The sequence below is a fragment of the Myotis nattereri genome (assembly GCF_964212035.1).
Source record: "Myotis nattereri genome assembly, chromosome: 16".
Lineage (NCBI taxonomy): Eukaryota > Metazoa > Chordata > Mammalia > Chiroptera > Vespertilionidae > Myotis > Myotis nattereri.
The window spans coordinates 47,462,606-47,489,644 of NC_138091.1; the positions used below are offsets into that span (position 1 = coordinate 47,462,606).

The 27,039-nt window shown below is 58.5% G+C and overlaps 1 protein-coding gene across 3 annotated transcripts; it reads left to right on the forward strand.

Moving 5' to 3' along the window:
- The first annotated feature begins 790 nt into the window (after positions 1-790).
- Positions 791-27,000, forward strand: LOC308532369 (CDGSH iron-sulfur domain-containing protein 3, mitochondrial). Of its 3 annotated transcripts, XM_081109786.1 has the most exons (22): positions 791-1,059; positions 2,253-2,332; positions 2,790-2,844; positions 3,084-3,193; positions 3,979-4,082; positions 4,339-4,432; positions 7,049-7,219; positions 7,957-8,055; positions 10,483-10,687; positions 11,332-11,946; positions 12,368-12,549; positions 12,808-12,916; positions 14,236-14,302; positions 14,478-14,623; positions 15,131-15,328; positions 15,424-15,512; positions 16,626-16,975; positions 17,382-17,469; positions 18,643-18,999; positions 24,464-24,499; positions 25,025-25,144; positions 26,598-27,000. In XM_081109786.1, the coding sequence occupies exons 1-22, from the start codon at positions 951-953 to the stop codon at positions 26,775-26,777; spliced, it is 3,564 nt and encodes a 1,187-aa protein (XP_080965912.1). In that variant the 5' UTR covers positions 791-950; the 3' UTR covers positions 26,778-27,000. The 3 variants fall into 3 exon arrangements, with proteins under 3 accessions (XP_080965912.1, XP_080965913.1, XP_080965914.1); XM_081109787.1 differs by lacking the exons at positions 24,464-24,499; positions 25,025-25,144; positions 26,598-27,000 and adding an exon at positions 19,603-23,406 and having other exon boundaries at positions 7,957-8,091; XM_081109788.1 differs by lacking the exons at positions 791-1,059; positions 2,253-2,332; positions 2,790-2,844; ... (14 more) ...; positions 17,382-17,469; positions 18,643-18,999 and adding an exon at positions 23,757-24,086.
- Positions 27,001-27,039: the final 39 nt, after the last annotated feature.

Consider the following 27,039-nt stretch of genomic DNA (forward strand, 5'->3'; position numbering starts at 1 on the left):
CTGTTTTATTCGCGGCGCTACCCAGCGGCTGCACATAGTAAGCACTCAATAAATACTTGTTAAATGAACAAATGTCTGCGTGTTGGAGCGTTTACCCTACAGAATGGCCTCCGAGGAAAGGGCGCACGAGCGGCCATCCGAAGAGCCCCAGACCCGGAGGGGCGAGCGACCACGGCGCCCCTGCTCTTCCCAGCGCCCCTTCCCCTGCTCTCCACCCCAATGTCCTTGGGGCTGAGGAACGGCCGCAGAAACGAAGAGCTGGGCGGGGGGAGTCCGGAGACTCGGACCCGGAGCCGAGACCGAAAGACAGGCAGAGGGAGGGCTCGGGAGCGCCAAGTGGGAACTACAGGAAGGAAAAGAAAGAGGGAAGAGGAGCGAGGAGCCAGCGAGCGAAAAGCTCCCTACCAAGCCAGGCTTTGTTCCCTGAACCTAAGACTTTACCCGGCGGCGGGCGGCGGGCGGCGGGCGGGCCGGGAGCGAGCAGGCGGAGGCGCGCGGCCATGGCTGCCGCGGCCGGGCAGGGGGGCCGGGAGGGCGGCGCGTGAGCGGGCGGCGCGGGGCGGGCGCCCGGGATGTGCCACTCGGCGCCTCCCCCGCCGGGCCCGGGCTGCTCGGCGGCTGGGCGGCCCTCGTAGCTGGGCGCGCGGCGCGGAGGGGGCGAACCCGGCGCGCGACTCTCATTGTTGGGGGGCGGGGGGGCCCGTCGGGGCATGAGGGCGAGAGCACGGCGGGGGGGGCGGCCAGACCGAGCGAGCGAGGAGGAGGAGGAGGAGGAGGAGGACGCCGAGGAGGAGGAAGGAGGAGGCAAAGAAAAGAAGCGGCGGCGGCGGCGGCGGAGGAGGAGGAGGGAGCGAGGAGGCGCGCGGCCCCCCGCTCCCTCCCTCCCCCCCTGACCCCCGACCCCCGCCGGCCGGCCCCCCGCCCCAGCCCCGGAGGGAGCTCATGGGAGTATGAAGGAGATGGTAGGAGGCTGCTGCGTATGTTCGGACGAGAGGGGCTGGGCCGAGAACCCGCTGGTCTACTGTGATGGGCACGCGTGCAGCGTGGCTGTCCACCAAGGTACAGGGGTGGCCCGCGGGGGGCGGCGGGACCCCGGGGGCGGCGCGCGCAGGGCGCCCTCGGCCGCGCCCTCCGGAGACCTCCCGGGGCTCGGGCGCCCCTCCCCCACCCCACCTGAAGGGAAGGGAGGCGTCGGGGGGCTCCCCCCGCCCTGTCCTGGAGGACCGGGTCAGGCATTGTTTTCTCGCCTATTGTTCCAGTCCCGCGCCCCCCACCCCAAGTTGAGGGAGTTTGGAGACAGTCGGGGGCAGTGAGCACACTCCCCGCGCCCGGAGCCGCCGCTGTCCGGGCTGTTGCGGGAATGTTTACCTACGAGGTGTCCCCTCCTGCCGGGTTATTTTGGTCCCGGCTCCCGGAGGGAGAGGTCAAGGGGGAGTCACCCCCCCTCCCGCTTCCGGATGCTGGGAGGAGCGTATGGGGAAGGGAGGAGAAGGGTCCCAGGGGAGAGGGGACTCCTAAAATCCTCCCGGGAAGCGCTTCGGAAGGGAGAGAGGTTGTGCAAGGGGCCGGGATCGACAGGAGGGAGGTTTGGAGTTTCCCCCGGCAGCACATGGTTCGGGAGTTAACTCCTTGAGGAATCTTGCCGAGGGCGCAGGCTGGCATCTCCCGCCCGCCTGGCACAGCGGCGGCCCCCCTCCTTCCCGGGGCAGCCCTTAAGGCAGGCGCTGTCGGCTCTTGCCGCCGCTCTCCTATGGGTGACCTGCACTGCACCTACCCCCAGCCTTGCCTTTTGACCTGCCCTATGATAGTGAGAGGCAGAAGATGAGGTTCCTGGACCCCCAACTTTTCACCTCTTCCTTTACTGGCCCTTTAAGACACCCCCCCCCCCTTAACAACACAAATGTGTTCGCCTATGGTAATGTTGTCCCTCTAGTTTTCTCTATTCCGGGTGATCTCCAGCAGAAACTGGGAAACAGGTCCAGAAAGGAGGGTCTTCTAGGCTAGAGTTTAAGGTCAAAGACTCAGACTTCCTGCCCCTACTTGGAGTGCTCGGTTCTGTGGCTGAAGGCTGTCCTGTGCGCTGTTGGGCATTCTTTGTGGTCCTGCTGGCCAGTTAGTGACCCCCAGACAGAGGAGCAGCCCCCCCTACTGGAACTGGCTGTAGTCCTTTAGAGCCACCCCCCCCCCCCTCTTTCTCTGGGAAAAGCCACTGATGACAAATTTGCTCTGTGACTCTCCTCCCCCACCCCCAGCTTGCTATGGCATCGTCCAGGTGCCCACAGGACCCTGGTTCTGCCGGAAATGCGAATCTCAGGAGCGAGCAGCCAGGGTGGTGAGTTGGAGACTCCCCTCCCCCCCCCCCCCATACACCTGAGCATCTCCCCTGATTACGCTGAGACTGGGGTGGGACTGTCACACCGGACTTCCTGTTTCCTGCACACCTATCGCCTACCCCATCTCGCCCTCAGCTCATTACTCACTCTGCCCCGCCTCAGGCAGGGGGCCTTTTATTTTTGTTTGCTGGCTTGTCTGAACTTTTTATTATGGAAAGTTTCCAACCTGTACCAAAGCAGCGGGAATAGTCTAAGGAACCCTATGTTCCCAACACCCACCGTCAACAGTTACCGGCTCGTGGCCAATCCTGTTTGCTCTAGACCCCAACTCATTCCCCCCTAGACAGCTGATCGTTTCCTCCCGGGGGGCCCTCTGCGCTTGGAGGCAGGTGAGCAGGTCCCCACCCCTTTTGAAAAGGCCCTCTCCTCAATCCCTGTGCCTCCTTGCATTGGCAGAGGTGTGAGCTGTGCCCACACAAAGACGGGGCATTGAAGAGGACTGACAATGGAGGTGAGGGGGGGGCCCTGAGCTCCAGGGCTCATCTGCTGAGGTCAGCAAGGCCCCCTGAGCAGGGTCTGGGAAGGCAGGGGGACAGACATGTGTGTCTGTGTATGGGAGGTGCTGGATTCCCTTTCCTGGCTGGCACTGGAATCTGATGGGAAGGCCATGGAGGAGGGGACTGCCTGCAGTGTGGGGCTGTGAGGGGTCCGGTCTCGGGCTTGCCTGAGGCCTGCCCCCCACTGCCCCAGGTTGGGCCCACGTGGTGTGTGCCCTCTACATCCCTGAGGTGCAGTTTGCCAACGTGCTCACCATGGAGCCCATCGTGCTGCAGTATGTGCCTCATGATCGCTTCAACAAGGTCAGCGGCCCCTGCCCTGCCCTCCTGCTCGTCCCCTCCCTAGCTGGGTCCCTCCACCTCTCTCTTCATCCCCTGTAACTTGATTCTGTCCAACAGACACTTTCAGGGAACTCAGGAAGTGAGTAGGCACCTTTCAGTCATACTCTGGAATTCAAGCCCTGCCAGGGGGTAGACCTTAGCAAGGAGTCACCGAGCGCTGACTGGGTGTCAGATCCGGGGCAAGGTACCACCAGGCACGCAGTGTTCAGTACCGATCAAAACAGGGGCGCTCTCTCCCCCACGAAACCCACACTTATGTGGGAAGACTGTAAACATCAATAAACAGGCAAATAACGTAAATGCAGTCTATGATAAGTGCTGTGAAGAAAACAAGGTACTGAAATAAAGAAAACCTCATCGGGGGCTTTCTTTAATAAAGTGGTAAAGGAAAGAGACATTGAGGCTAAGACCAGGAGGCAGCCTGGGGGAGGGTGGGGGGTATCCCAGGTTCAAGTCAGAGGCGAGAATAAGCTCACCAGTGAGCAAGGCAAACGCAGGCCCCAAGGACTGTGCTCAGCCACATGGCTATGCACATTAAATTAAGTCCTATTTAAAGTTCAGGTCCTCGGCCACTTTTCAAGTGCCCATGTGGTTCATGGCTACTGTATCGGACAGTGCAGCATAGAACATTTCCATCATCACAGAAAGTTCTCCCGGATAGCACTAACCTAGGGTACCGGGAAAGGATGGAATTGAGGGGCCCCGTAGGTGGGAGGGAGAGGGGACGAGTGCGCTGTGTCCTGCAGACATGTTACATCTGCGAGGAGCAGGGCCGCGAGAGCAAGGCGGCCTCGGGAGCCTGCATGACCTGTAACCGCCATGGATGTCGACAAGCTTTCCATGTCACCTGGTGAGACCCCTCCCTGCCCCTCGCCTCCCACTCCGGGGTTCTCTGGGATCCCCAGCCAGCTGTAGCAACCCCCTCCGAGGTTTGCCATGGATGGCCACCCAATGGGCTGGTCCTAGCTGCTATCTCTTTGGTGATCATGGCAGTGCTTCCCTTGGATGGCCTTGGCTTTGCCCCAGTGGGGGTCCAGGAGGGTAGATGGTCAGAGGCTGGTCTGGTTTGTGGCCACACCCTTCTCAGGCTGACCTCTCTCGGTTAGCGCCCAAATGGCAGGCCTGCTGTGTGAGGAAGAGGTGCTGGAGGTTGACAATGTCAAGTACTGCGGCTACTGCAAATACCACTTCAGCAAGATGGTGAGTCTCATCTGCCAGGGCATGAATGGGTCAATCAGCCACGGTTTAGAGGGTGTGGGCTCTGGGCCAAGCTGGTGCCTGCTGCTGAGAAGACAGAGATGGAAGGAACCCATCCCTGCCCTTGAGGAACTCTTCATTGAAGGAAGAGTACATTAAAGTAGAGCCTGAGGGGTGTGAATCAGAGTTAAAACCTAGCAGTCTGTCCGGAAGACAGAGCTCTCCTGTTAGTCTGGGAGGCTTCAAAGAAGAGGTAGCACAGAAGCTAACGGAGGCGGGAACAATAAGAGCCGACATGTGGGGGTGGGGGCTTACTGCGCCCCGGCCTCTGTACTAAGTTCTTTACATGTATTATTATTATTAGTTTTTTAAAATATATTTTATTGATTTTTACAGAGAGGAAGGGAGAGAGATAGAGAGTTAGAAACATCGATGAGAAAGAAACATCGATCAGCTGCCTCCTGCACACTCCCCACCGGGGATGTGCCCGAAACCAAGGTACATGCCCTTGACCGGAATTGAACCTGGGACCCTTGAGTCCGCAGGCCGACGCTCTATCCGCTGAGCCAAACCGGTTAGGGCTACATGTATTATTTTGTATGATCCTTCCAACGACCCTAAGAACTAGATGTACTGTATTTTCCCATTTTACAGATGAGTAAACTAAGGAAGGCCCACTGAGGTTATGTGACTTACCTTACAGCATGTATGGGGTCAAACAGACAGTCTGATTTGAAACTGGCATGGGCCACGTCCTGAGAGGAGAAAGAAGTTTGTGAGCAGCAGAACGGGGAGTTTGGTGGGGACAGAGCAGGAGATGAGGCAAAAAAAAAATCTCAGGCAGGGCCAGAGCTGGGCTTCAGGGAGCCACGGAGAGGCTAGAGAAGGGGTACTATCTCATGTTTGTTGGAAAGACCTGTGTGTTCCAGAAGCTGTGGGTGTCCTGGAGAGGTAGGCTGTGGCCAGACTAGAATTGCAGCTTGGACCTCACCCCCAGGCCACAGGCTTGTAAGGCTGCTTGTAAGCGGGAGGGTAACATGATCAGATTTGTTTGTTAGGGAAGATTACTCTGGCAGGCACCAGGAAGCTGGATCCAAAGGGCTGAGGCTGGTGGCTAGGAGACAGCTGCACAAGAGGGGGATGGAGGGATGAGGCTGGACTCTAGAACATTTCTAGGTAGATTTGCCTCTGTGTGGGGGCAGCTGAGGAGGAGTGGAGGGTGGCAGTTAAGATCCAGGCTCTCAGTGCTGGGTGGATGGGCTTGAGCACCTGGGGATGTTATGAACAGGCTTGTGTAGGGTTAGCATCTGCCCTGGTCTACCCCAGACAGTCCCAGTTTGTGCCTATTGCCCTGGTGTAATCATTAATAGTTCCCACTTTAAATTTCAACCGTGTCCTGATTTGGATCATAAGTTACATGGTCACCTTGGTTTCAGAGTTTGATGATGACTTAGGACAAGGTAGGGAGGTCGGTTTGGTTTATAGGAGGTGCCAAGTGGGAATGTTTAGGTTTGGTGGCTGTCCGACACCCCGGGCAGGGTGGTAGTGCCAATCCCAGGTGTATAAGGCTGGGGCTGGAATCCCCAGGTGCCTATCAGGGTCGGGAGGGTCAAGGTATGAAGGGAACCATGAATGGGAGAGTCTTAAGAGCTTGGCATGGTAGTAAGATCGGTGCCTGGGGGAGCGATTGGGTCAGACGAGGTCTGAATTAGTCCTTGGTTTTGGCAATTGGGATGCAGTGGGTGACCTTGGAGCAGCTGCAAGTCAGGGACAGGCGAAGCCATCACACTGGGCCTGGGGCATCTGTTAGCAGTGAAGGAAGGAAGGAGCAGGCCCTGGCTGGGGGAGAGGCAGCATGAGGGTTATTTGGGCTTTTGCTGTGGATGCTGACTTCCCCCTTCTTCAGGGTAGCAGTCCTGGGACAGAAGGAACCACTGTGTTTGGTGGAGGGGGAAGGGCTAGGAAGAAGGGAGAAGGGCTGATGGCCGGGGTAAAGTGTCTGGAGGGAAGGATGGGGTGTGGAGTGTAGAGGAACAGGATTCCCACAAGGGTCCCCCATACATCCTCTACCCCAGGAAAGGAGGCTGAGATGGGCCAAGAGGACACTGGAAAGAGGTGGGTGGAGAGCAAGCACCTGGGCCCAGTCCTACCTCCAGCATGCCTTGCTGCAGCCTGGCCTCTTCTGGGCCTCCATTAGATCTGTGCGCTGGACACGCTGGGGAAGCTCTAAGGCAGTGGTTCTCAACCTGTGGGTCGCGACCCCTTTGGGGGTCGAACGACCCTTTCACAGGGGTCACCTAAGACCATAGGAAAACACATATATAATTACATATTGTTTTTGTGATTAATCACTATGCTTTAATTATGTTCAATTTGTAACAATGAAATTGGGGGTCACCACAACATGAGGAGCTGTATTAAAGGGTCGCGGCATTAGGAAGGTTGAGAACCACTGCTCTACGGAGTGCCCTTCGTTGAGCAGAGCATCGTTGAGAACACAAGGTCCTCTTAGGGACAGGCAGGCCAGGGCAAGGGGCCCCAGGGTCACTTGACCTTCAGGAACCTTTTTCTAAGCTAAGGAGAGGAGAGTTTGGCAACTCCTCTCCATTCTCTCCCCAGAAGACTTCCCGGCACACCAGCGGGGGAGGCGGAGGCGCAGCAGCAGCAGGAGGAGGCAGCGGCACAGGGGGCGGTGGCAGTGGCTTCATCGCTGGCCGGAGAAGCCGGTCAGCCTCCCCATCCACCCAGCAGGAGAAGCACCCTTCCCACCACGAAAGGGCACAGAAGAAGGTAAAAGTCTTCTCCCTCTACCTGTCCTGCCACATTCACAAACTCAGACCTCTTTCACGAAGCCCCCACAAGGTGCCCCACGGCCAAGGAGCCTGCCCCCTTCCCTCCTCCGAGGCCGCTGAGGGCAGGGAGGGGGCTGCAGAAGTGACCCGCCTGCCCCCTTCCCTCCTCTGAGGCCGCTGAGGGCAGGGAGGGGGCTGCGGAAGTGACCCGTGTGGATCACAGAGGGCGAGGTGAGGGCCTGGCTTCCCTGGGGCCCTCGTGTTTGTGTGGTTCTTCCAGTGGCCTCCCCATGACACGACAGTGTCCCGACAGCCCCCAGTACATGGCCCTGCACACATCTCCACAGTCTAGCCTGGTGTCAGCCCAGTTTGTAAGGGTACATGCCTGCGTCCCCTTGTGCCTCCTGTCACAGTGTGCCTGGCTCCCATCCCTCTGCACAGCTCCGTGTCCCTGGTGGACACCCTTGCAGGTGCGTGCTCACGTGTGTGGTGCTCTGTGTCACGCGTGATCATGGGACAGGCTATTTTTAGCAGGCAGAATGGACGAGGGGCTGTTGGCTCTCAGAGGAACCTGCCTGAGCCACTCCTGTCCAGCCAAAGTCCCCCAGTCCCACCAGAGGGGGAGGTGACACCCACAAAGCCCATCCCGGGGAGGGGTCCACTGTCCACATGCACATGTCATCTTCACCCCAAATGCCCCCCAGCACCAATATCTGCTCACCTGTCCTTCCCCAGAGTCGAAAGGACAAGGAACGCCTTAAACAGAAGCACAAGAAGAGGCCTGACTCACCCTCCAGCATCCTCACCCCACCCGTGGTCCCCGCTGCTGACAAGGTACTGCTGCCCAAAGCAGCGGGAGGGAGGCAGGGTGTGAGGGGTCAGGGTGAGCCAGGGACCTGGGCACCCCCACAGCTTCAAGTTAATGTGCCTCTGCTCCCCACCTCAACCCCCTCTACTCCTCAGCCCCACCAATCATTTACCATCAGGAGGGTAGGGGTGGGTGGGGAGCACCACCCCTACCTGCTGGCTGCCAGATGTTCACATCTGCCTCTGTCCAGACACTGAGCCTCAGCCCTGGGCTCTTGTCTGTGGATACACACTTGGTTTTCCAATTCTCCAAGCTCTGGAGCCTGTTCTCCAGAGATAGGTAGAGAGGACCCCATCTCTCTCAGCCCCCTCCCCCTGCACCTCTTCTCCCTGTCAGGAAGAAGGCCACAGCCTGTGACCTGTGCATGCTGGAGGGACTGAAAGTGTAGCCCCTGGCAGGTCCCTGACAACACCCCGAAACCCCACCCCCCTCATCTCACCTTCCAAGGCGGGGCATGGTATGTCAGGCCTGTCTCCAGAAACGGGCAACATCAGGATAAGCAAATAGCAGGCCCTTCCCCGAGGCCAGGGCGTCCCTAATCCAAGCCAGAGCAGCCCTCTCTGCCCCTCCTGCCAGCCTGCCCTCCCCAGGGAAGGTGAAAGGGGCCTGGAGAAACTGCTTCCTCCTGTGGCCAGTATTGCTCCATCCACTCCCACTGCCGAGGGAGGTTGGCAGAGCTCTGGGCATCTTATTAGCAGGAGGCTCAGGTATCAGGTTTCTAGGGGGATGTTGCTGTGGCAACTACCCCAGTAACCCTCTCCCTGCCCTGCTTTCCAGGACTCACCTGGAACAGCTTGTCGGTCTCTGCCCTGTGCCCTTTTCCCTGGGGCCTGCAGACAGGTAGAAAGAGAGGGCAGAGATCTGGGAGTAGCCCCCAGTGGCTGGGTAGTCCCTTGGACATGTTGGAGCACTCTGCTCATCCCCTCCACCCGCCCCAGCATTGCCGCTGCCCCTCCCCCCACCCCCTTGACTCCCTTGCTCTCAGAACCACATCTGGCTCCCTTCAGAACTCCAGCTGTTGAAAAGAACAAAGAAGAGACAAGGGCTCCCCCCAGGGAGGGCAGCACAGGGTGGCTCTCATTCCCCCATCCATCCTCCCTCTGGCATTTGTGGGTTTCGCTGAGGTTCACAAATATCTGGTCTCCACCGGGAGGAGAAGCGCCATCCCTGGGGATGGCGGTAACATGACGCTCTAACTCAGCCCCCACATGCCAGCCTCTCTCCTAGAACGGGGATCTGCAGGGTGTACAGGGATTCGCTTGTCTAATCCTCAAAATAGTCCAATTTTATTAACCCCATTTCATAAATGGAGAAACTGAGGTACAGAGAGGTTAAGCAATTTGCCTCAAAGTGCACAGCTAGGTAGTGATGGAGTCGAGATTTGAACGCATGCAGTCTGACTTGAAGGCCTGTACTCTTACCCACCACAGTCAGTCTCTGCAGAATATTCCTAGCAGCCACAGCCATCAGAATCATCATTATTGACCCGCGGCGTGGACTAGTATCTGGCATTATGTTCCTCATAACTCTCCAAACAGGCGTAATTAGCCCCATAAGGACACTGAAGCTCAGAGAGGTGGCGAGACCATGCAACATAAACACGGCAGTAAATGCAGACAGAGCCCATCCTCCTCCAACCCCTGCCCTGCCACCCTCAGAGAGGTTACGGGGGGCTGGGGGGAGGGGACAGAAATGGGGACTGTGTATTTCAGTATAGGGTGGCAGCTGTTGGCGTGGCTGCCGTGGTACACAGTGTCCTGGAAATAGGAGGAGGGCGTGGCTTACTCCACCCCAGGAGTCCAGGGTGGCTTCATGGAAGAGTGGACTTCCAAGCTGGATTTTGAGGGAGGAGAAGTTTTCCAGGAGGAGTGATAGGCTCTCCTGGAAGAGGGCTCCGCACTGTAAGCTCAGGTTGTCTAGGAAAGGCACAGAGTGGCCAGGGAGTAGGGTGTCAGCCAGGTGGCGGCAGCTTGGGGAGACCAAGGAGGGAATGGTGGTGACTGGAGGGCCCACAGATGCGGCCGGGCCCTCACCGCTTGCCAACACAAGTCCAGCAAGTATTTCTTGAATGAATGAATGAATGAACGAACAAATGAGTATATTAGTACAGACTTTGAGACCGTTTTCGTCTCCTACCTGAGGTGAAGGACAGACAGCTTCTTGGGTTCAGAACGCTCAGCTCTCCTCACACCCAGAAGTTCCACTGCTGCTTCCCCATCTTCCTGGTCTAGGGACCCCCGGCACCATCTCTCTACCCGGAATCCTTCTTGAAGCTAATTCTGGACTCTCCCAGGAAAGCCCAGGTCCTGCGTGCTCCTGCTCCACTCCCAAGTCAGGGTGAACCCAGGCCCAGGCGGTTGGTCTCAAGCCTTCCTCTCTCCTCCCCTCTTTAGGCCTCCTCCTCCCACCATGAGGCCAGCACTCAGGAGACCTCTGAGAGCAACAGGGACTCAAAGGGGAAAAAGTCTTCCAGCCATAGCCTGAGTCACAAGGGGAAGAAGCTGAGCAGTGGGAAAGGTGTGAGCAGTTTCACCTCCGCCTCCTCCTCCTCTTCCTCCTCCTCTTCTTCCTCCTCTGGGGGGCCCTTCCAGCCTGCAGGTGAGTGTGGGCAGGTGAGCCTCCTGGAGGAGGCTGGGAATGGGACAGCCTTTGGCCCTGAGCTTCTCTAGCAAGGGCCTTTGCATATTAGTTTGCATCTCATTTTTTTGTGTGTTTTTTTAATCCTCACCCGAGGACATTTTTCCCATTGATTTTTAGAGAGAGTGGAAGGGAGGGGGAGAGACAGAGAGAGAGAAACATCAATGTGAGAGAGACACATGGATTGGTTGCCTCCCGCACGGACCCCCCACCACCGGCGCTGGGGATCAAGCCTGCAACTGAGGCACATGCCTGGAATCGAACCCGGACCCTTTAGTCCATACTCCAACACTCTATCCACTGACCCAAACCGGCTAGGGCTCTCTTTTGCTTCTTCAATTGGTTCAGGTTAAAGATGGGGGATCCCCACCAAATTATACTTCTCCAAACCCTTCCCTTTTGAGCTGGAACTCTCCTCTCCTCCCACTTTATGGTAAGTGGGGGAGGGAGGGCACTCCTCCTGGACACAGAAATAGTGGCAGAGCTGGGACAGGACACCAGGCTTCCCCATCCCCTGACCAGAGCTCTCCCACTAGTGCATCTTGGGAGTGGGAGGGAGTGAGGGATCTGGGATGCAGCTGTAATTCTGTTTTCCTTCTGTGCAGTTTCGTCCCTGCAGAGCTCCCCTGACTTCTCCGCCTTCCCCAAGCTGGAGCAGCCAGAGGAGGACAAGTACTCCAAGCCCGCAGCCTCCACCCCTTCAGCTCCCCCCTCTCCCTCAGCTCCTGAGCCCCCCAAGACTGACCTCTTTGAGCAGAAGGTGGTCTTCTCTAGCTTTGGGCCCATCATGCGCTTCTCCACCACCACCCCCAGCTCAGGCCGGGCCCGGGCCCCATCCCCTGGAGACTATAAGTCTCCTCACCTCTCAGGGTCTGGGACCTCAGCAGGCACCCACAAGCGGATGCCCACACTGAGTGCTGCCCCTGCGCCCGCTGAAGAGACCCCTGAGACAGGCGTGAAGGAGAAGAAGCACAAAGCCAGCAAGAGGAGCCGACATGGGCCAGGCCGTCCCAAGGGCAGCCGGAATGAGGAGGGTGTCGGGGCCCCAGCTGCTCCCTCCCTGCCTGGCGCCCAACTGGCTGGCTTTACCGCCACTGCTGCCTCACCCTTCTCAGGAGGTTCCCTGGTCAGCTCCGGCCTGGGTGGTCTGGCCTCCCGCACCTTTGGGCCTTCCGGAAGCCTGCCCAGCCTGAGCCTGGAGTCCCCCCTGCTAGGGGCAGGTCAGTGGCCCTGTGGGACGGTGGGCATTGGGGGCCCAGCCCGTCTAGCGATGGAACAGAGGGATAAGCACGTGGTTAGGAGGGAATGTGATAAAACTGCTCCGAAGGACGGAGATACAGGATGGAAGTGATAGTCACCTCTGAGACACTCCTCCATGCCCACCTTCTGCATGGTTGTGGCAGGAGAGATTGTGTTGGCTTGTCAGTAGGACATAAAAAGTTTGGTTGGGATATTAGAATAGTTGGGAATTCCCCAGGCCCGGGCAGGGAAGTCCAATAAGTAGTCATGGCGAGCAGATACCACCCAGGCGACAAGGGACATCTGTGCACAGAGGTTAGACTGGTGCCAGGTCCAGGGAATGTTCTCCTTGGGGAGGGGCTTGGTGACTATCTGCTTCCCTCTGTGTCCTTGTGCCCACAGGCATCTACACCAGTAATAAGGACCCCATCTCCCACGGTGGTGGAATGCTGCGGGCTGTCTGCAGCACCCCCCTCTCTTCCAGCCTGCTGGGGCCCCCTGGGACCTCTGCCTTGCCCCGCCTCAGCCGCTCCCCATTCACCAGCACCCTCCCCTCCTCTTCTGCTTCTATCTCCACCACTCAGGTGAGGACTACCCCTGGGCTCCTCCATCCCTGGGCAAGGGGGTGGGTGCAGGGCGGGGGGAGGGGGGGAGGGGGAAAGGTTGCTAAAGACCCCAGCCCTCCATGGGAACTTGAGATATTGGGCTTGATCCCCAGAACGTCTCCCTGTCTCTGGCCCTCTCTCCTCCCCAGCACACCCCGTCCCCTCCACCCCGTAAGAACAGTCCTGCCCTAGATCTGAGAATAACCACCAGGCTGGACTCTACCTCCTTTCCCTCAGGTGTTTTCTCTGGCTGGCTCTACCTTCAGCCTCCCTTCTACCCACATCTTTGGAACCCCCATGGGTGTCGTTAACCCCCTCCTTACCCAAGCCGAGAGCAGCCACACAGGTATGTGAGTCTCCGACCCCATCCCCCTTCTTCCCAAAGGCCTGAGGGGCACCCATCACCTGCATGTCTCTCCCCCCAAAAAAGATGGGAGGGCTTCCTGGCTGCCCCCTCCCTCTGGCCATTGCCCACTTTGCTAAAAATATTTTCACACACAACAAACCAGGGTACACTTTCAGGTTAAAATCTGCCGGGGGGTTGGGACAGGACAGGAAAGAATTACTGCTCCATCTTACGGGAGAAGGGCAGAGAGATTAACGCTCAAGGCAGTGGAAGTCGGGAAATTCTGGGCCCCTGACTCTGACCCCAGTTCTTATAGCGCCGAGGCGTAGCTCCCAGCTGGCCTCATAGGGAGCCTTTGGGATCAGCTGGCCTCATAGTGAGCCTTTGGGATCAGCTGGCCTCATAGGGAGCCTTTGGGATCAGCTGGCCTCATAGGGAGCCTTTGGGATCAGCTGGCCTCATAGGGAGCCTTTGGGATCAGCTGGCCTCATAGGGAGCCTTTGGGATCAGCTGGCCTCATAGGGAGTCTTTGGGATCAGCAGTTACTGCGATCCCACCAGCTGGGCAACCTGCCCTCCGGGTGTGTAGGAGTTAAAGGGGCGGGTCACAGGCGTCCCACCCTCTCCCTTGAGAGTCAACCCAGCCCCGGAGAGCTGATTGGTGCAGACACACCACCTGGCCAGCCAGGGGGCGGGGCCTACCACCCCGCCACCAGTTCAGGTAGGCCTTCTTAAAGAGACCGGACCCAGAATTAAAGACATGACACGGTGGGGTGGCACACCCCTCCCCCCCAACCAATAGGAATTCTGTGTCCCAACCAAGGGTTTTGCCACCTAATTTGTGAGTTTATGAACATAAAAAGTCCTACAAAACCTAACAGCTACAATTACTAAGGGCTTCCTGCATGCAGCTTAACACTTCACATTTATTTGCCTTGTTTGTAAGCCTCATGACAATCACTTCGGAGGTTAGTTGCAAGCCCAAGTTCACAGAGCAAATATCAGGTCCAAGTTCGACCCAGGGCTTGCCTTAGACCCAAAATCTCTACAGCATTAAGCTTCCAGGGAAGAGGTGTGAAAGCAGCCGGGCAGAGGGAGCCTTTCTGCCTGGAGAAGGGAAGAGACGGGTCCATGGCTTTACCTCCCAGGGGCCGCTTCCAGGCCAGGGCTCCCAGCGCCTTCGGAGCTGGAACTGGGGTGGGGCGGTCCCGGGGAGGGGGTCAGCCGTCAGGTGCCAGATCCCATGCCCCTTCCCCGCGGGGACCGAGCGGCCTGCGGCACCCTTTCCCCGCTGACCCCCGCCTCCCTCCTCCTTCCCAGAGCCAGACCTGGAGGACTGCAGCTTCCGGTGTCGGGGGACCTCCCCTCAGGAGAGTCTGTCTTCCATGTGAGGGCGGGGGCGGGCTGGAGGGGCACCCCGGGAGGAGGGGCGGGGGAGCGGGCACCAGAAGAGGGGGGTTCAGACGCGGATGACGGGAACCCCTGGGGAGGGGAGGGCAGGGCAGGGGAGGGGAGGCCAGAGCGGGAGGTAAGCCTGAGCCCGGTGTCCCCTTCTGACCCAGGTCCCCCATCAGCAGCCTCCCCGCACTCTTCGACCAGACGGCGTCCGCACCCTGTGGGGGCGGCCAGTTAGACCCAGCGGCCCCCGGGACGACGAACATGGAGCAGCTGCTGGAAAAGCAGGGCGACGGCGAGGCCGGCGTCAACAGTGAGGAGGGGGCGCAGGGCTGGGACACCTGCCCCGGGATCCCTAGATCCGGTCACCCCTCTCCCCGAAGTTCCCAAACGCCTTTCAGGTTCTGCCCCAGACCCTGCCCCAGCCCTAACTCTTGCCAACCTCAGCCTCACCTTCAGCCCCTTCTCGGCCCTGCACCTGGCGCCGCAGCCTCTGCACCCGCCTCCGGCCCTCCCGGGCTCCTGGCCACTCCCTGTAAGGCCCCGAGTTCCCGCCCGCCCCTCGCCTCCCAACCACCGGGCCTCGAACCCAGCCTCAGGCCCCGCCTGCGCTCCTCACACCTGCGGTTCCCCAGTCCCGCCTCTCCGAGCTCACCTGAGCCCCTCTCTAGCCCACGCCTTCCTTTCTTGGTCCGGTTCCGAGTCCCTCCGCCAGGCCCCGCCCCCGCCCCGTCCCCGGTCCTCTGGCCCCGCCCCCGGCCCTCTGGCCCCGCCCCTGCCCTCGCCCCGCCCCCTCAGGCGCTCGGTCCTCTCTCCGCAGTCGTGGAGATGCTGAAGGCGCTGCACGCGCTGCAGAAAGAGAACCAGCGGCTCCAGGAGCAGATCCTGAGCCTGACGGCCAAGAAGGAGCGGCTGCAGGTTCTCAACGTGCAGCTCTCGGTGCCCTTCCCCGCCCTGCCTGCCGTCCTGCCTGCCGCCAACGGCCCTGTCGCTGGGCCCTACGGCCTGCCTCCCCAAGGTAAGGGGCCAGCCCGCGAGTGGGCGGCGGGCACTAGCTCCGACTTCAGGCCTGACCGCCTTCCCTGATCCCCCCCCCCCCCCCCCACCCCTCAGCCGGCAGCAGCGATTCCTTGAGCACCAGCAAGAGCCCTCCCGGGAAGAACAGTCTGGGCCTGGACAACTCGCTGTCCACGTCTTCGGAGGTGGGCACCGGTGGACACCGGGAAGGGCCGGAGCGGGGAGGCGCCAGGGCCTCCTGGTCCCACCTCCACCCTGCAGCTATTGGAGGTTGAACGATGGAGTGATTGGCAGAGCAACGAGTTGATTGATCCTTTCATTCCTTCATTAGATAAGTCATAATTACGAGGTTTCTACTTAATGCCACGCACTGGCAAAGCAATTAGTGAGCAAAACGGACACGGTCCTGCTCCCGAAGATAGGCTAAATCCAAGAAAACAGCCCATAATTACAAGCCGGGGGAAGATGCTGAAATGGAAATGATTTGAGGGCCGTGAGGAAGAATGGGGCTTGGGGTTCGGTTCTTCTGTAGATCCACGGTGGGCCGATCGCAGGGAGGCCTCTGTGAGGAGGGTTTGTGACAGCGCCTCCCACAAAGAATTCCTGTGTGATTGGCGGTGGTTGGGGAAGCAGTGACTCCTTATGTTGTGGTGATTATTGAAATCAAGCAAACTAGTTTCTTGTTCTCTCTGCCACTTACTGTGTGACTTGGGCAGTAATAATCACCATAATAACTAACATTAACCGCATATATGCCCTTTGTCATGTCCGGTGCTGAGATTTTTAAAGCATCGGTTTGTTTTGTCTTCTCTGTGGGATAGGTACTCATGGCATAGGTATTACTGTTACCCCATGTAATGAATGAGTAGACTGAGGCAGAGAAGCCACCCGAGCCATTGAATTGGGGACATAGGGTTTGAACCTGAGCCTGTCACCCTAGCTGTCTATAAACTTACTTAGTCTAAGACTGTAGAGGGAAGAATGAGATAGTGCAGGTCAAGCACTGAACCCCGAGTCTGGCTTACTAGATTCTCACCACCATCCTTGATGTTTAGTATTAAACAAGGATGGTGGGTGCTGGAGCCCAGGCAGTGGTCTGTAAACATGATTTGTGAAGACATTTAGGATTCTTAGCCTTCACCCCTGGGCCTTGCTTCTTCCTCCTGGGTGGCTCTGCCTGGGGGTGAGGTGGGGGTGGCTGTGCTCTCTCAGAACGTTGGTGGGTGCTGGGCTGGGGGCCAGAAATGTCACGCTGGCCCCCTGCCCCTCTGACCCCTCCCTTCCCCCTCCCTCCCCAGGACCCACACTCAGGCTGCCCCAGCCGCAGCAGCTCGTCGCTGTCCTTCCACAGCACGCCCCCACCGCTGCCCCTGCTCCAGCAGAGCCCTGCTACCCTGCCCCTGGCCCTGCCTGGGGCCCCTGCCCCGCTCCCAGCCCAACCGCAGAATGGGCTGGGCCGAGCACCTGGGGCAGCGGGGCTGGGGGCTATGCCCATGGCTGAGGGGCTATTGGGGGGGCTGGCGGGCAGCGGGGCCCTGCCCCTCAATGGGCTCCTGGGGGGGTTGAATGGGGCTGCTGCCCCCAACCCTGCAGGCTTGAGCCAGGCTGGTGGGGCCCCCGCGCTGCAGCTGCCAGGTTGTCTCAACAGGTGAGGGAAAGCTTAGCCTGGGGAAGGGAATGGGGAGGCTGGCTATGGGAGGGACTCCCCCCAAACACCCAAGGTCCCCCAAAGGGGAAAGTGTCCTCCAACCATACAGAATTTAGTCACCTCTTGGCCCCAGGGACTCCCTAGATGTTAGTTGTGAGCGCCCTTTGGATGGCAACTTCCTAGGACAAAGCTGTCTCTTTCTTGTACCCCAGTCTAGGTTTTCCTTCTGGGGAAGTTCCATCTAACTTACCTCCCGCTGTACTCTCTGAGCTCAGTCTGTCTCTCTCTAGTCTAAAGTCGCACATCCCTGCCTCTCTCCACCTGGGTCTGAGGGCGTCTGGGAACTCCTGGGAGGGGGTGTTTCCCTGTCCCTCCCCATGGTCTGTATCTTGTCCCCCTGCCTCAGCCTAACGGAGCAGCAGAGACACCTGCAGCAGCAAGAGCAGCAGCTCCAGCAGCTCCAGCAGCTCCTCGCCTCCCCACAGCTGACCCCGGTAAGGCCCTCCTTTCCCAGGCCCTTCCCCCACCCCCCTACCCCAGCTCTGCTAGAGGGGCCCATAGCAGAGGGTCTGGGGAGGGAGAACAGCTCCAGGCTGGGCTGAGAGTGCACCTGTGGGACGGGAGCATCCTCGATGAGAGCAGTCCTCAGTTATTGAGCATTTCCAATCCCGGCCCCAAGGATCTTTCGGGGGGAACCTCAGAGTGCGTGTGGAGAGGTGGCTGAGGAGGAGGCACCCTCAACCAGAGCAGCCCCTTTTGGGTCTGCCTTGTATGTTGGGCTCTGCCAAGGTTTCCTTTCAAAAAGGGGGGAGCTGGAACTATATGAACAATAGTCATTTTCACATAAAGAAACATTAGAAAGAGACACAAGAAACCAATTCATCTGGCTATAAGGGCCAGATGGGAACGGGTAGGAGCAAGATTTCCTAAGGCAAACCATGATATACAGTGGGGCCTTGACTTACGAGTGTTCCGACTAACAAGTTTTTCGAGATACGAGCCGTCTCTCGGCCGATTTTTTGCTTTGAGTTGCTAGCTAAAATTCGAGTTACGAGCCAGTTTCAGATACCCCACCGCTAGTGGGCGCAGCGAACGTCACAGTGAACACCACAACATCAGCCCAGCCTCACGTGTCTCACTCGTTCACTTTAAGATTTGACATACGAGTAATTTGAGTTACGAGCTCCGTCACGGAAGGAATTAAACTCGTAAGTCAAGGCCCCACTTGGGGTATTGTTTTGGTTTTCCGAACACTTGAAAATGCTTTGCATTCTCAAAGCAAAAATAAATGAGTCTTACATTTAGGAAAGCAGACAAAAAAGAGGGGGAGTTGAACACTGTTGACCTAGTTTAATGTTTCTCAGGTTGGGGTCGCACCACCCCTGGGGGCACTTGTTGTCCTGGTGACGGAGGAACTGACTCGAGCGGGGCGGGGCCAGGGATGGTGAGCACCCTGTGCTTGGCCAGTAGTGCCCCACGTGACCAACACTGACGGTGTGCAACCACTTTCTGGTCCAGATGGGGAGACTGAGGCCCAGAGTGGGGAGTTAGAGACGAGAGAACCTTGACCGTCTCCTGCCTCCACTGTGAGGGGATGGGGCCTGGGCCTAGCAGGGCACGTTGGCCTCGGGAACCACTGGCCCATGAGCGGTCTGGCCTACTTGCAGGAACACCAGACCGTTGTCTACCAGATGATCCAGCAGATCCAGCAGAAGCGGGAGCTGCAGCGGCTGCAGATGGCCGGGGGCTCTCAGCTGCCCATGGCCAGCCTGCTGGCAGGAAGCTCTGCCCCCCTGCTGTCGGCGGGCACTCCTGGCCTGCTGCCCGCAGCATCTGCCCCACCCCTGCTGCCCGCAGGAGCCCTGGTGGCTCCCTCCCTCGGCAACAACACAAGTCTCATGGCCGCAGCAGCTGCTGCCGCAGCAGTAGCAGCAGCAGGCGGCCCTCCAGTCCTGACGGCTCAGACCAACCCCTTCCTCAGCCTGTCGGGGGCGGACAGCAGCGGCAGTGGCCCCAAAGGAGGGGTGAGTAAGAGCTGTGGGGTGTCCTGTCTTCCTGCTCTGGGATAGGCAGCGTCAGAAGGTCCATCATCAGGAGGAAGTGACCCCTAGGTCAGCAAAGCACTCTGCTCCAGACCCCAGGGCCTCTGCAGGCACATGGGTTCCCTCCTGCAGATCCAAGAAAGATGCGCTCTGAGCATGCACTAATACTAAAAGGACCAATTAGGAAGCAGCATTCCTCTGGGAAGACCAATTAGAAAAGGCCATTTCCTCTCTCAGTAGAAAGAGATGATGCTCTGGGTGGGCCTTTCTGGAAATGCCCACTTATGCCACTCTGAGGGCATAAAGACAGCATGGGTGCTGGCTTTGGCTGGAGCATGCCCGCCTAGCCAGGCACCCTTGTGCAGAGCACACTCCCCTTCTCTCCCCGCCCCCCCCCCCCCCCACACACACACACACAACACGTTGTTGACTTTGATGTATACCCATCAGAGCCCAGGTCAGGAACTTGAGCTGGGCTCCCTCACTGCACCTTTCAGAAGCTTTCTTAACCCAAAGAGCTGTTCTCAGCTGGGTGTTAGGACCAGACACCTCCCAAACCCCCAGCCTCCCTTCCTCTCTTTCCAGACCGCAGACAAAGGAGCCTCAGCCAACCAGGAAAAAGGCTAAATCCATCCACACCCCTCCTGACCCCCAAAGTGGAGGGGGCAATCCTGGCTTGAGGGGGTCCTAGCCTGGAGCAGGCGCCTGCACCCAGATCCTGGAGAGTCCCAGCCCAGAGCACGCGCTGAGACCTGGGGAGTGTGGGGTGCGCCTGGTGCTGAGGACTGAGACGGGAGGGGAGCTCCTCTCTGGCCCCTTTCCCCTCTGCAGAGACCCTTGGTGAGGGGCTCAGAGGGAGGACGGGCTCCAAGCTGACCTAGGAGCCCCTCTCAGCAAAGGTGTTGAGGTCCTCCGGGGAGCACAGTGGGCCACGGCAAAAGTGGGGGGTTGGTCGGACCCACCACATAAAATGGATCAGCACTTGATGGAACAGGTCCTGGGCCTGCCCCTGCGCAGAAATCTGTTAAGAAAGAAGGGGTGGCCCTACTGTACCTGCAGTTCTTCCCAACTTGGGCAGATGGCAGGAGGGACCCCTTAGACTGTTTCTCACCTGTCTTCTTCCCCCGCCCCCCCGCCCCCACAAGGGTCACAAGCTGAGCTTGTAAAAGCCCACAGACTAGAAGGCTGAGGAAGGGGCAGGGTGGCCTCAAACTCAGCCCAAGCCTCCCCACCTCTGGGGGAGCCCAATGATGGGTTGGGGGGCGGAAACCCAGCCCCCTGGGTGCCCTGCCCCTTTTTGCACTATTGGATATTGGATTTAGGAGTGCCGAGGGTGGGGAGATGGAGTTAGCTGCGTGTGTGTGCGTGTGCGTGTGTGTGTGTGTGTGTGTACACACGTGTGTATGTCTGTCTCCCCCGACCTGGGGCAGCCGAGGACAGGGATAGGAGCAGTGCTCAGAAGGGGGGCTCCCAGCTCTTGTTTGCACCCTCACCAGCTTTGGTCCCTTTCTGGGGCATGCGTGGTTAACAAAAATCAGAACAGTACTCCAATATTGGAGAGTAACTGGGGGCTGAGGGCTTTGAATCAGGGTACATCCTGCCTTCCCTTCCCCAGATCCCTCATGGTCTTCGTGCCCCCTCAGAGCTCCCCGCCCTCCACTAGAGTTGGTCCTGCTTCCCTGGCACAAGGGGAGCCCCAGGGATTGGGGGACAGCAAGGGAGGGTCAAGTGCCACTTCCTTTTGTGAAGACCTCCTCCCAGAACTAGCCAGCTACTTCCTGCACCAGACCGCCACCTCCACCAACCAGGGGAGACTCACGCTGAAGCTGACCTGCAACTGTCCCTTCACCCACCAGCTGTTTTCCCTCGGGGTATAGTGGGCAATGCTTAGATTCTCACCTGACGGAGTCCCCACCTGCCCAGAGCCTCTGGTGGCAAAGGCCTAGGAGCCAGGGGGACAGCCAGGAGAGGGGCAAGGTTGAAGCCTGTGTCTGTTTCAGTTGCACTGGGGTTGGAGCCAGGAGAAGGCATTTCCAGCTTTCCCTGATGCTCATGTCTCGTCAGTCTCTTTGCATGTGTGGATGTGTGTGTGTGTGTGTGTGTGTGTGTGTGTGTGTGTGTATGTTCCTGTTTGGGTTTTTGTTGTTGGTTTTTTTTTTAATAAAGAAAAGAAGATGTGTATATTTTTGGCAATGACAGAAACGTAGTGCAGATATATTTTTGCCTGTGCTGCTCAACTGGTTTTTTTCTGATACTGAAAATAATATTAATATTACTGTTGATAAGACTTTGTAATATGTTAGGGAGCTGATGATGGAGGGGGTGGGTGGGAATCCTTCCAAGGCAATTTCTTAGGCCCTTGCAAGGGCTTGGGGGGAGGGGTGGCCGTTGTGATGACCTCAGAAATACTCACTTTTTATTAATGCTAAATATCAGGAAGAAATGATAGAATTCAGCATTGTGTTAATCTTCATCTGTTAAGCTATCTAACTCCCTGCCCCCAAATCACTGAGAAGAAAAACAACTTTTTCAGAGATTCTTAGAAGAGTTGTTCATTCACACCCACGCCCTTGCGGAAGGCCAGCCCACTGAGAGCTGAAGTTCACTTCTGTTCTGGATGGCGAGGGACAAATCCACCCAAGGCTGCTGTGGGGGAGAGGTCCCCATGATTTAGTGCACTGGAACCAAGACCTCCTCCCCCCTCCCGCACCCGGGAGTCTGGGGTTCTCACCTCCCAGAGTCTGTGTTTTCCAGCTTTCCCCAGGCGGGCGCAGCAGTGGGTAGTCAGGTTAGGTTTGAAGATGGGACCTGGGCTGGGTATGGACTGGTGCTGCCCCCCCCATTGGGGATGGGAAGGGGCCGGAGAGAGGTGGTACCTTTTCATCGTTTAGGGAGCTTTATCAGAAGAAAGGCCTAGAGATCTTCAGGAAGGAGCAGGGTCCCAATGTGTGTGTGTGGGGGGGGGGGATGGTTATACTGACCTAACCTCAGTCCTCTTTCCAGGGAATTTGGATGGGGAGTGGGAAGGGATGCAGATTTGTAGAGCACTGGGGGGGGGGGGGGGCGGGAAGGATGTGGTTTGCAGGGCGGAAGTGGAGTTTGAAAATGCAGACAGGAGCTTGTGTGTCATCACCCTCAGCGTGGAGATGCGAGTGGGGTGTGCATGCAGAGCCGCTGTCTGGCTTTGGGGTCACAGCTGGCGCATGAGTGTCAGGACTGGAAGGGACCTGTCTTTAGGGGTCATTTGAGCCAGATCCTCACTTCAAAGGTGATACCTCCAAGCCCAGGAGGGGCTGGGGCTCTGGCAGAGCCAGGACCAGCCCTCAGGACACTGGCCTCCTGGTCCCCCCCTCTCCCCCTCCACTGCACCACCTCCACGAGGCTTCCTGGCTGTCCTTGTATATGTGATGTACGGTGTGAGTGCAGGGCTGTGCCGGGGGTGGCGTGGGGGCGGTTATCGATGTAGCACTGACTGTCTTAGCTCAGAGCTGATGGATCCTCTCCACGGACAATGACACTTTAAACGTTGCTTTTAAAAAGCTTTTCCTGTGTGCGAGTTTTTTCCCTCGGGCTCACGGTCTACTGCTCCCTCCAGGTGGCCTTACCTTGAGGCTGATGAGAGCGCCCCAGCATTCCTGTTCTGAGTTCCTGGGGAGTACTCCTAGGAAGAACCCAGACACGAGGGGCCAGCTCTGAGGAAGGGCGATCTTCTCCACACCTCTCTGTCCCGAGCTAGAAATGCAGACACGTTTTCAAAGGCACAGCCTCTTCCCGCCAGCTTCCAGCATCTTCCTTGGTGTGCGATAGGCCAGTTAGGGCTAGGCAGCTTCCTCCCGTTCTCCTTATCCCAGCGTACTTTCCTGGGGAGAAGTGTCCGGTGGGATTTAAGTCACTTCAGCTGGGAAGCTGGGACCCAGCACCCTGACCCCCTACAGTCACACCCACCAGACTACACGTGTCTAGCTCCTGGCCACTCGGACGTATCTACTGAGAAGTTGGGGACTGAGGGGGGCCTTCATTGCCCTTTGTTTGCTTCCTCCAGCCCAACGTGGGACTTAGGTGGCAGGACCCGAGACGCCAACCTTGACCTCCCCACCCCCATTCCATCCCAGCCTGTCTCAGCGTAGCAGCCTCTTCCTAGGGGAGCGGGAAGGGGACGCCGTGGTTTGCAAACCCAGGGCTCCTTTTTCATTCTTTCTAAAACCTTTATATTCTCACCCCAAAAGGCAATGCCCCCTCCCCCCAACACCCGCCACCTCCAAGCCTGGAACTGTGCATAACCTGGATCTTGTATCTTTGTATAACGGATGTTATTTGTACGAAGGGCAGTTCGTAAACAGCACTTGTTCTTTTAATAAAAGAATGTTTTACAAAAAAACCCAACAACAGCCCTCCAAAGAGACCCTGCTTTGTCTGGCTTTACTGAAGGGAAAGGGAGGTGCCTGCCAACTGTGGGAGCCTGGGGAGGGGGGGCATGTCTAGTACAGTCTTCAAGCACTAGAAGAACAGTTCCCCAGAATGCACAGCACCAGGCCTGCACCGTGAACATTCACATACCTGCGCCCACCCACGAGGATGTGATGCGTAGGCCGGGCTGGTGGAATCTTAAAAACACGCTCCCTAGGTGTGCCCGCCCCGCGCTCCTAGAAACACTGCCAGACTCTGCAGGAGAAACGGCTCCCGGGAGGGTACGGCCCCCCGCCCGCGGGTGGGGTGGGGGTGGGGGTGGGGGTGGGGTGGGCTGGGAGCGCACGCGGGGAAACGAAAGGCGATGCTCCGCGGGTCACTCCGCAGACCTGCGGGTACCAAAGAGGGCGCGGGGACGGGGCCCGCGGAGGCTGCGGGACGGGCCTCGGCTTGGCCTCCCGCGGTTGGGGCGGTACCGGACCGCGCGGACCTCCGGCCCCACCCGCGCGGAATCCCGCGGCGTCTTCCGGCCGAGGCGGGGCCGGGCGGGCCGGAGGCGGGAGTGAGCGGAAAGGTGACCCGGAGCGGGGCGGAGCCCGAGCGGCGTGGCTGCGAGGCCCAGCATGGGTGGCGTGGGCGCGCTCCTGCGACCAGGGGCCTGGGTGAGCATCCCCGGCGCTGCCCGGCGCCGCCCGTCCCTCCTCTCCGCGCCCGATGCCCCCCCAAGCCCCGCCCGCCCCCCGATGCGCCCCCCCAAGCCCCGTCCGCCTGCCCCTCGGCTGCGCGGCCCCAAAGTCCCCGCGTCGCCGCGCCGTGCAGCCCTCCCAGCGCCTCCCGAGCGCCTGCCGCGGGCCAGCACCGCCCCAGCGGCTCGCCTTCCTGTCCTGTGATCCCATTCTCTTACCCTCGCGTTTCTCCTCCACCCAGAAGCGGTCATCTCTTCCTTCCCAGATGACTCCTCTCCGGACGCCCTCCGCTTCCCAATGACTTTTTTTTCTGTTTCCAAATCACGGTATTGTGATGACTGCGCGCCTTGCAGAAGCTGAACCAGAGGCGTGACATCTCCTCCTGGCTGGTAAGTGTCGCGCCCCCCCCCCCCCTTTCCCCTTCTCTCTGCCCAAGTTCCCCAGACCCCCCAGGTAGAGACCAGCGAAGGGAACCTGGAAGGGTCAGCCCTTCTTTCTAGGCTTCAGCCTGCAGTTGCCTTGCCTGTAGCCACCTCTTGATGACTCAGGGGAGGCAGGCTGGACCAGAGGGCACAGGGCAGGGAGCCAGCGATGCCTGATAAACCAAGCCCCAGGTGCCGTTGGCCGGCTTAGGCTGGCAGGATCCCCGCCCTCCCCTCCCTAGTACCAGGTGGAGCCAGGGTTTTGAGAGAAAGCAGCTGGATCTCCAAACCTGAATGCCTATCTGGAGCCCGGGGTACTTAGTGTGTCTTGCGGGGGGGTGGGGGGGGTGGGGGGGGGCAGGAATGTCCTTGCTGTATGTCACCCCAGAGGAAGCCTGCCACAAGCCAGGCCAGTGAGACACCGGCCGCCATAGGACCAAAGTGCTTCCAGGACCTGGGCTGACCCCAAGCCCCTCATCTTCCCTGCCACAGGCCAAATGGTTCCCCAAAGCCCCAGCCAAGTCCGTGGTGGCCCTGAAAACACCCATCAAGGTGGAGCTAGTGGCAGGGAAAACCTACAGGTGGTGTGTGTGTGGCCGCAGCAAGAAGCAGGTGAGAGACCCTACCCCCACCCATTGACATCCGACACCCCTGGCTGGGAAAGCAGGGTGTGTCTGAGAGCTCCCTCTCAAGAAAAAAAATACTCAGGCTGGCGCACCCCATAGCCTGAGCTCTGTCTGTATCAACCCTTAGAGACGAGTCCGGAGATACAGAAACTCAGTCACGCAGCCAGGCGGGTGGAACCCAGGGTTCTGGTTTCTGTGGTTTTAAATCTATTTATTTATTTTTATTTTAGATTTTGAAAATTTTTATTGTTGAAAGTATTGCCTGTCCCAATCCCCCCCCACACACACACACATTGAACTCTTCAACCCCCCCCCCTCCCCCGGGTTCTGGACTTTGCTTCTGGTGCTCCCGTCTCAGAGGCTCATGCAGGCTCTGTTCTAAGCAGAGGGGCTTGCCTGTCTCTCTCTTCCTCCCTCCTTGCTCCTAAGAAGCATCTGGGCCAAAGGTTCCCAGCCTGGGACCCCATCGTTGGGAAGACTGCCCAGTTTCACTGCCCCCCAGTGCCCCTTCCCAGTCTTCTGAAAACCCTTCCCTTTCTGTTTATCTGACTTTCCTGGTTGCCGGCAGGCCGCAGCCTGGCTGCCTGCTCCCTTCAGCCCCGGCAGCCTTTCATCCGGCGGGAACCTGCTCCATATTCCCAGCCTCCAGGGCCCCTTTCCTCCTGGTGCTGAGCTCTGAGCTGTGTTTCTCCATCAGTGTGGCCTGGTGTCAGCAGCCCTGCTTGGCCACTGATCGATTTGGAGCAGGCCCTCATGAGGGGGGAGCAGGGCTAAAGGAACTTCAGCTGGAGAGTGGCTGGCTTCCTCCGACCCCACCCTGACCCCAAAGTCAAGAGGCCACTAACAGCAAGTCGCAGCACCTCCAGGGGCCTCGGTTTCTGTTACCCGGTTCTGCTCGAGCCCCTGCTGGGATGGACGAGGAGTATATGCTGGCACCAGGCAGCCAGTTCACTACAGGACACCCCCTTCCTCCCTGGTACACCCACTCCTGTAATACGCCCAGTTGTTTCCTGGAGCCAAAATACTGATACCCCAGTCTGCCTTAAAGCCCTGTGATGCATGCAGGCTCTCTCCAACCCCGTTTTTACCAGGATGGGGAAAGAAATGAATTTCATGAGGCAGTGGAGACTGGGCCATTAAAAAAAAAACAAACTATTGGTGTAAAACTTAAGGCCCATTTCACCTTGGAAATTCTGTCCTTGTGCCCTGGAGACTAATGCTGTAATGACTCAAACTTACTGAACACTTACTGTATGCAAAGTGCATAATAAATTATTATGATTTCCTTAGGACAACTCAACTCTTATCCTCACACTACAAATGAGAGGTAAACTAGTGTCACTCGGGAGCGGGAGCCCTAACCACAGTGCCCTGCTCCTCCCAGACCTGCCCACCCTACAGGTGGGGCCAGCGCTCTGAACTTCTCTTTCCCTCCCCAGCCCTTCTGTGATGGCTCCCACTTCTTCCAGCGCACTGGCCTCTCCCCACTCAAGTTCAAAGCCCAGGAGACCCGAATGGTGGCCCTGTGTACCTGCAAGGCCACTCAGAAGCCCCCATACTGCGACGGCACCCACAGGAGCGAGAGGGTGCAGAAGGCAGAAGTGGGCTCCCCTCTCTGAGGGGTGGCTGCTCATCAGCCCCAGGCCTCTGACAGGCACCCCCTTTGTGGGGAAGGGCAGGGTGTACCGAGCCAAGAAGTGATCATCCAGGGACCCCAGTACCCAGCTGGTTTATAAAGGACTTACTCCCATAGCCCGAAGTCTCTAACCTGGGGCAGCCAGGATCAGGTCCCTGGATTAGCACCTGCTGGTGGAGAAGGTGGCAATAAACAAGCCTGCCCATCCAGAATGGTATTCTTGTGGTCACTGGGGGGGCACGGGG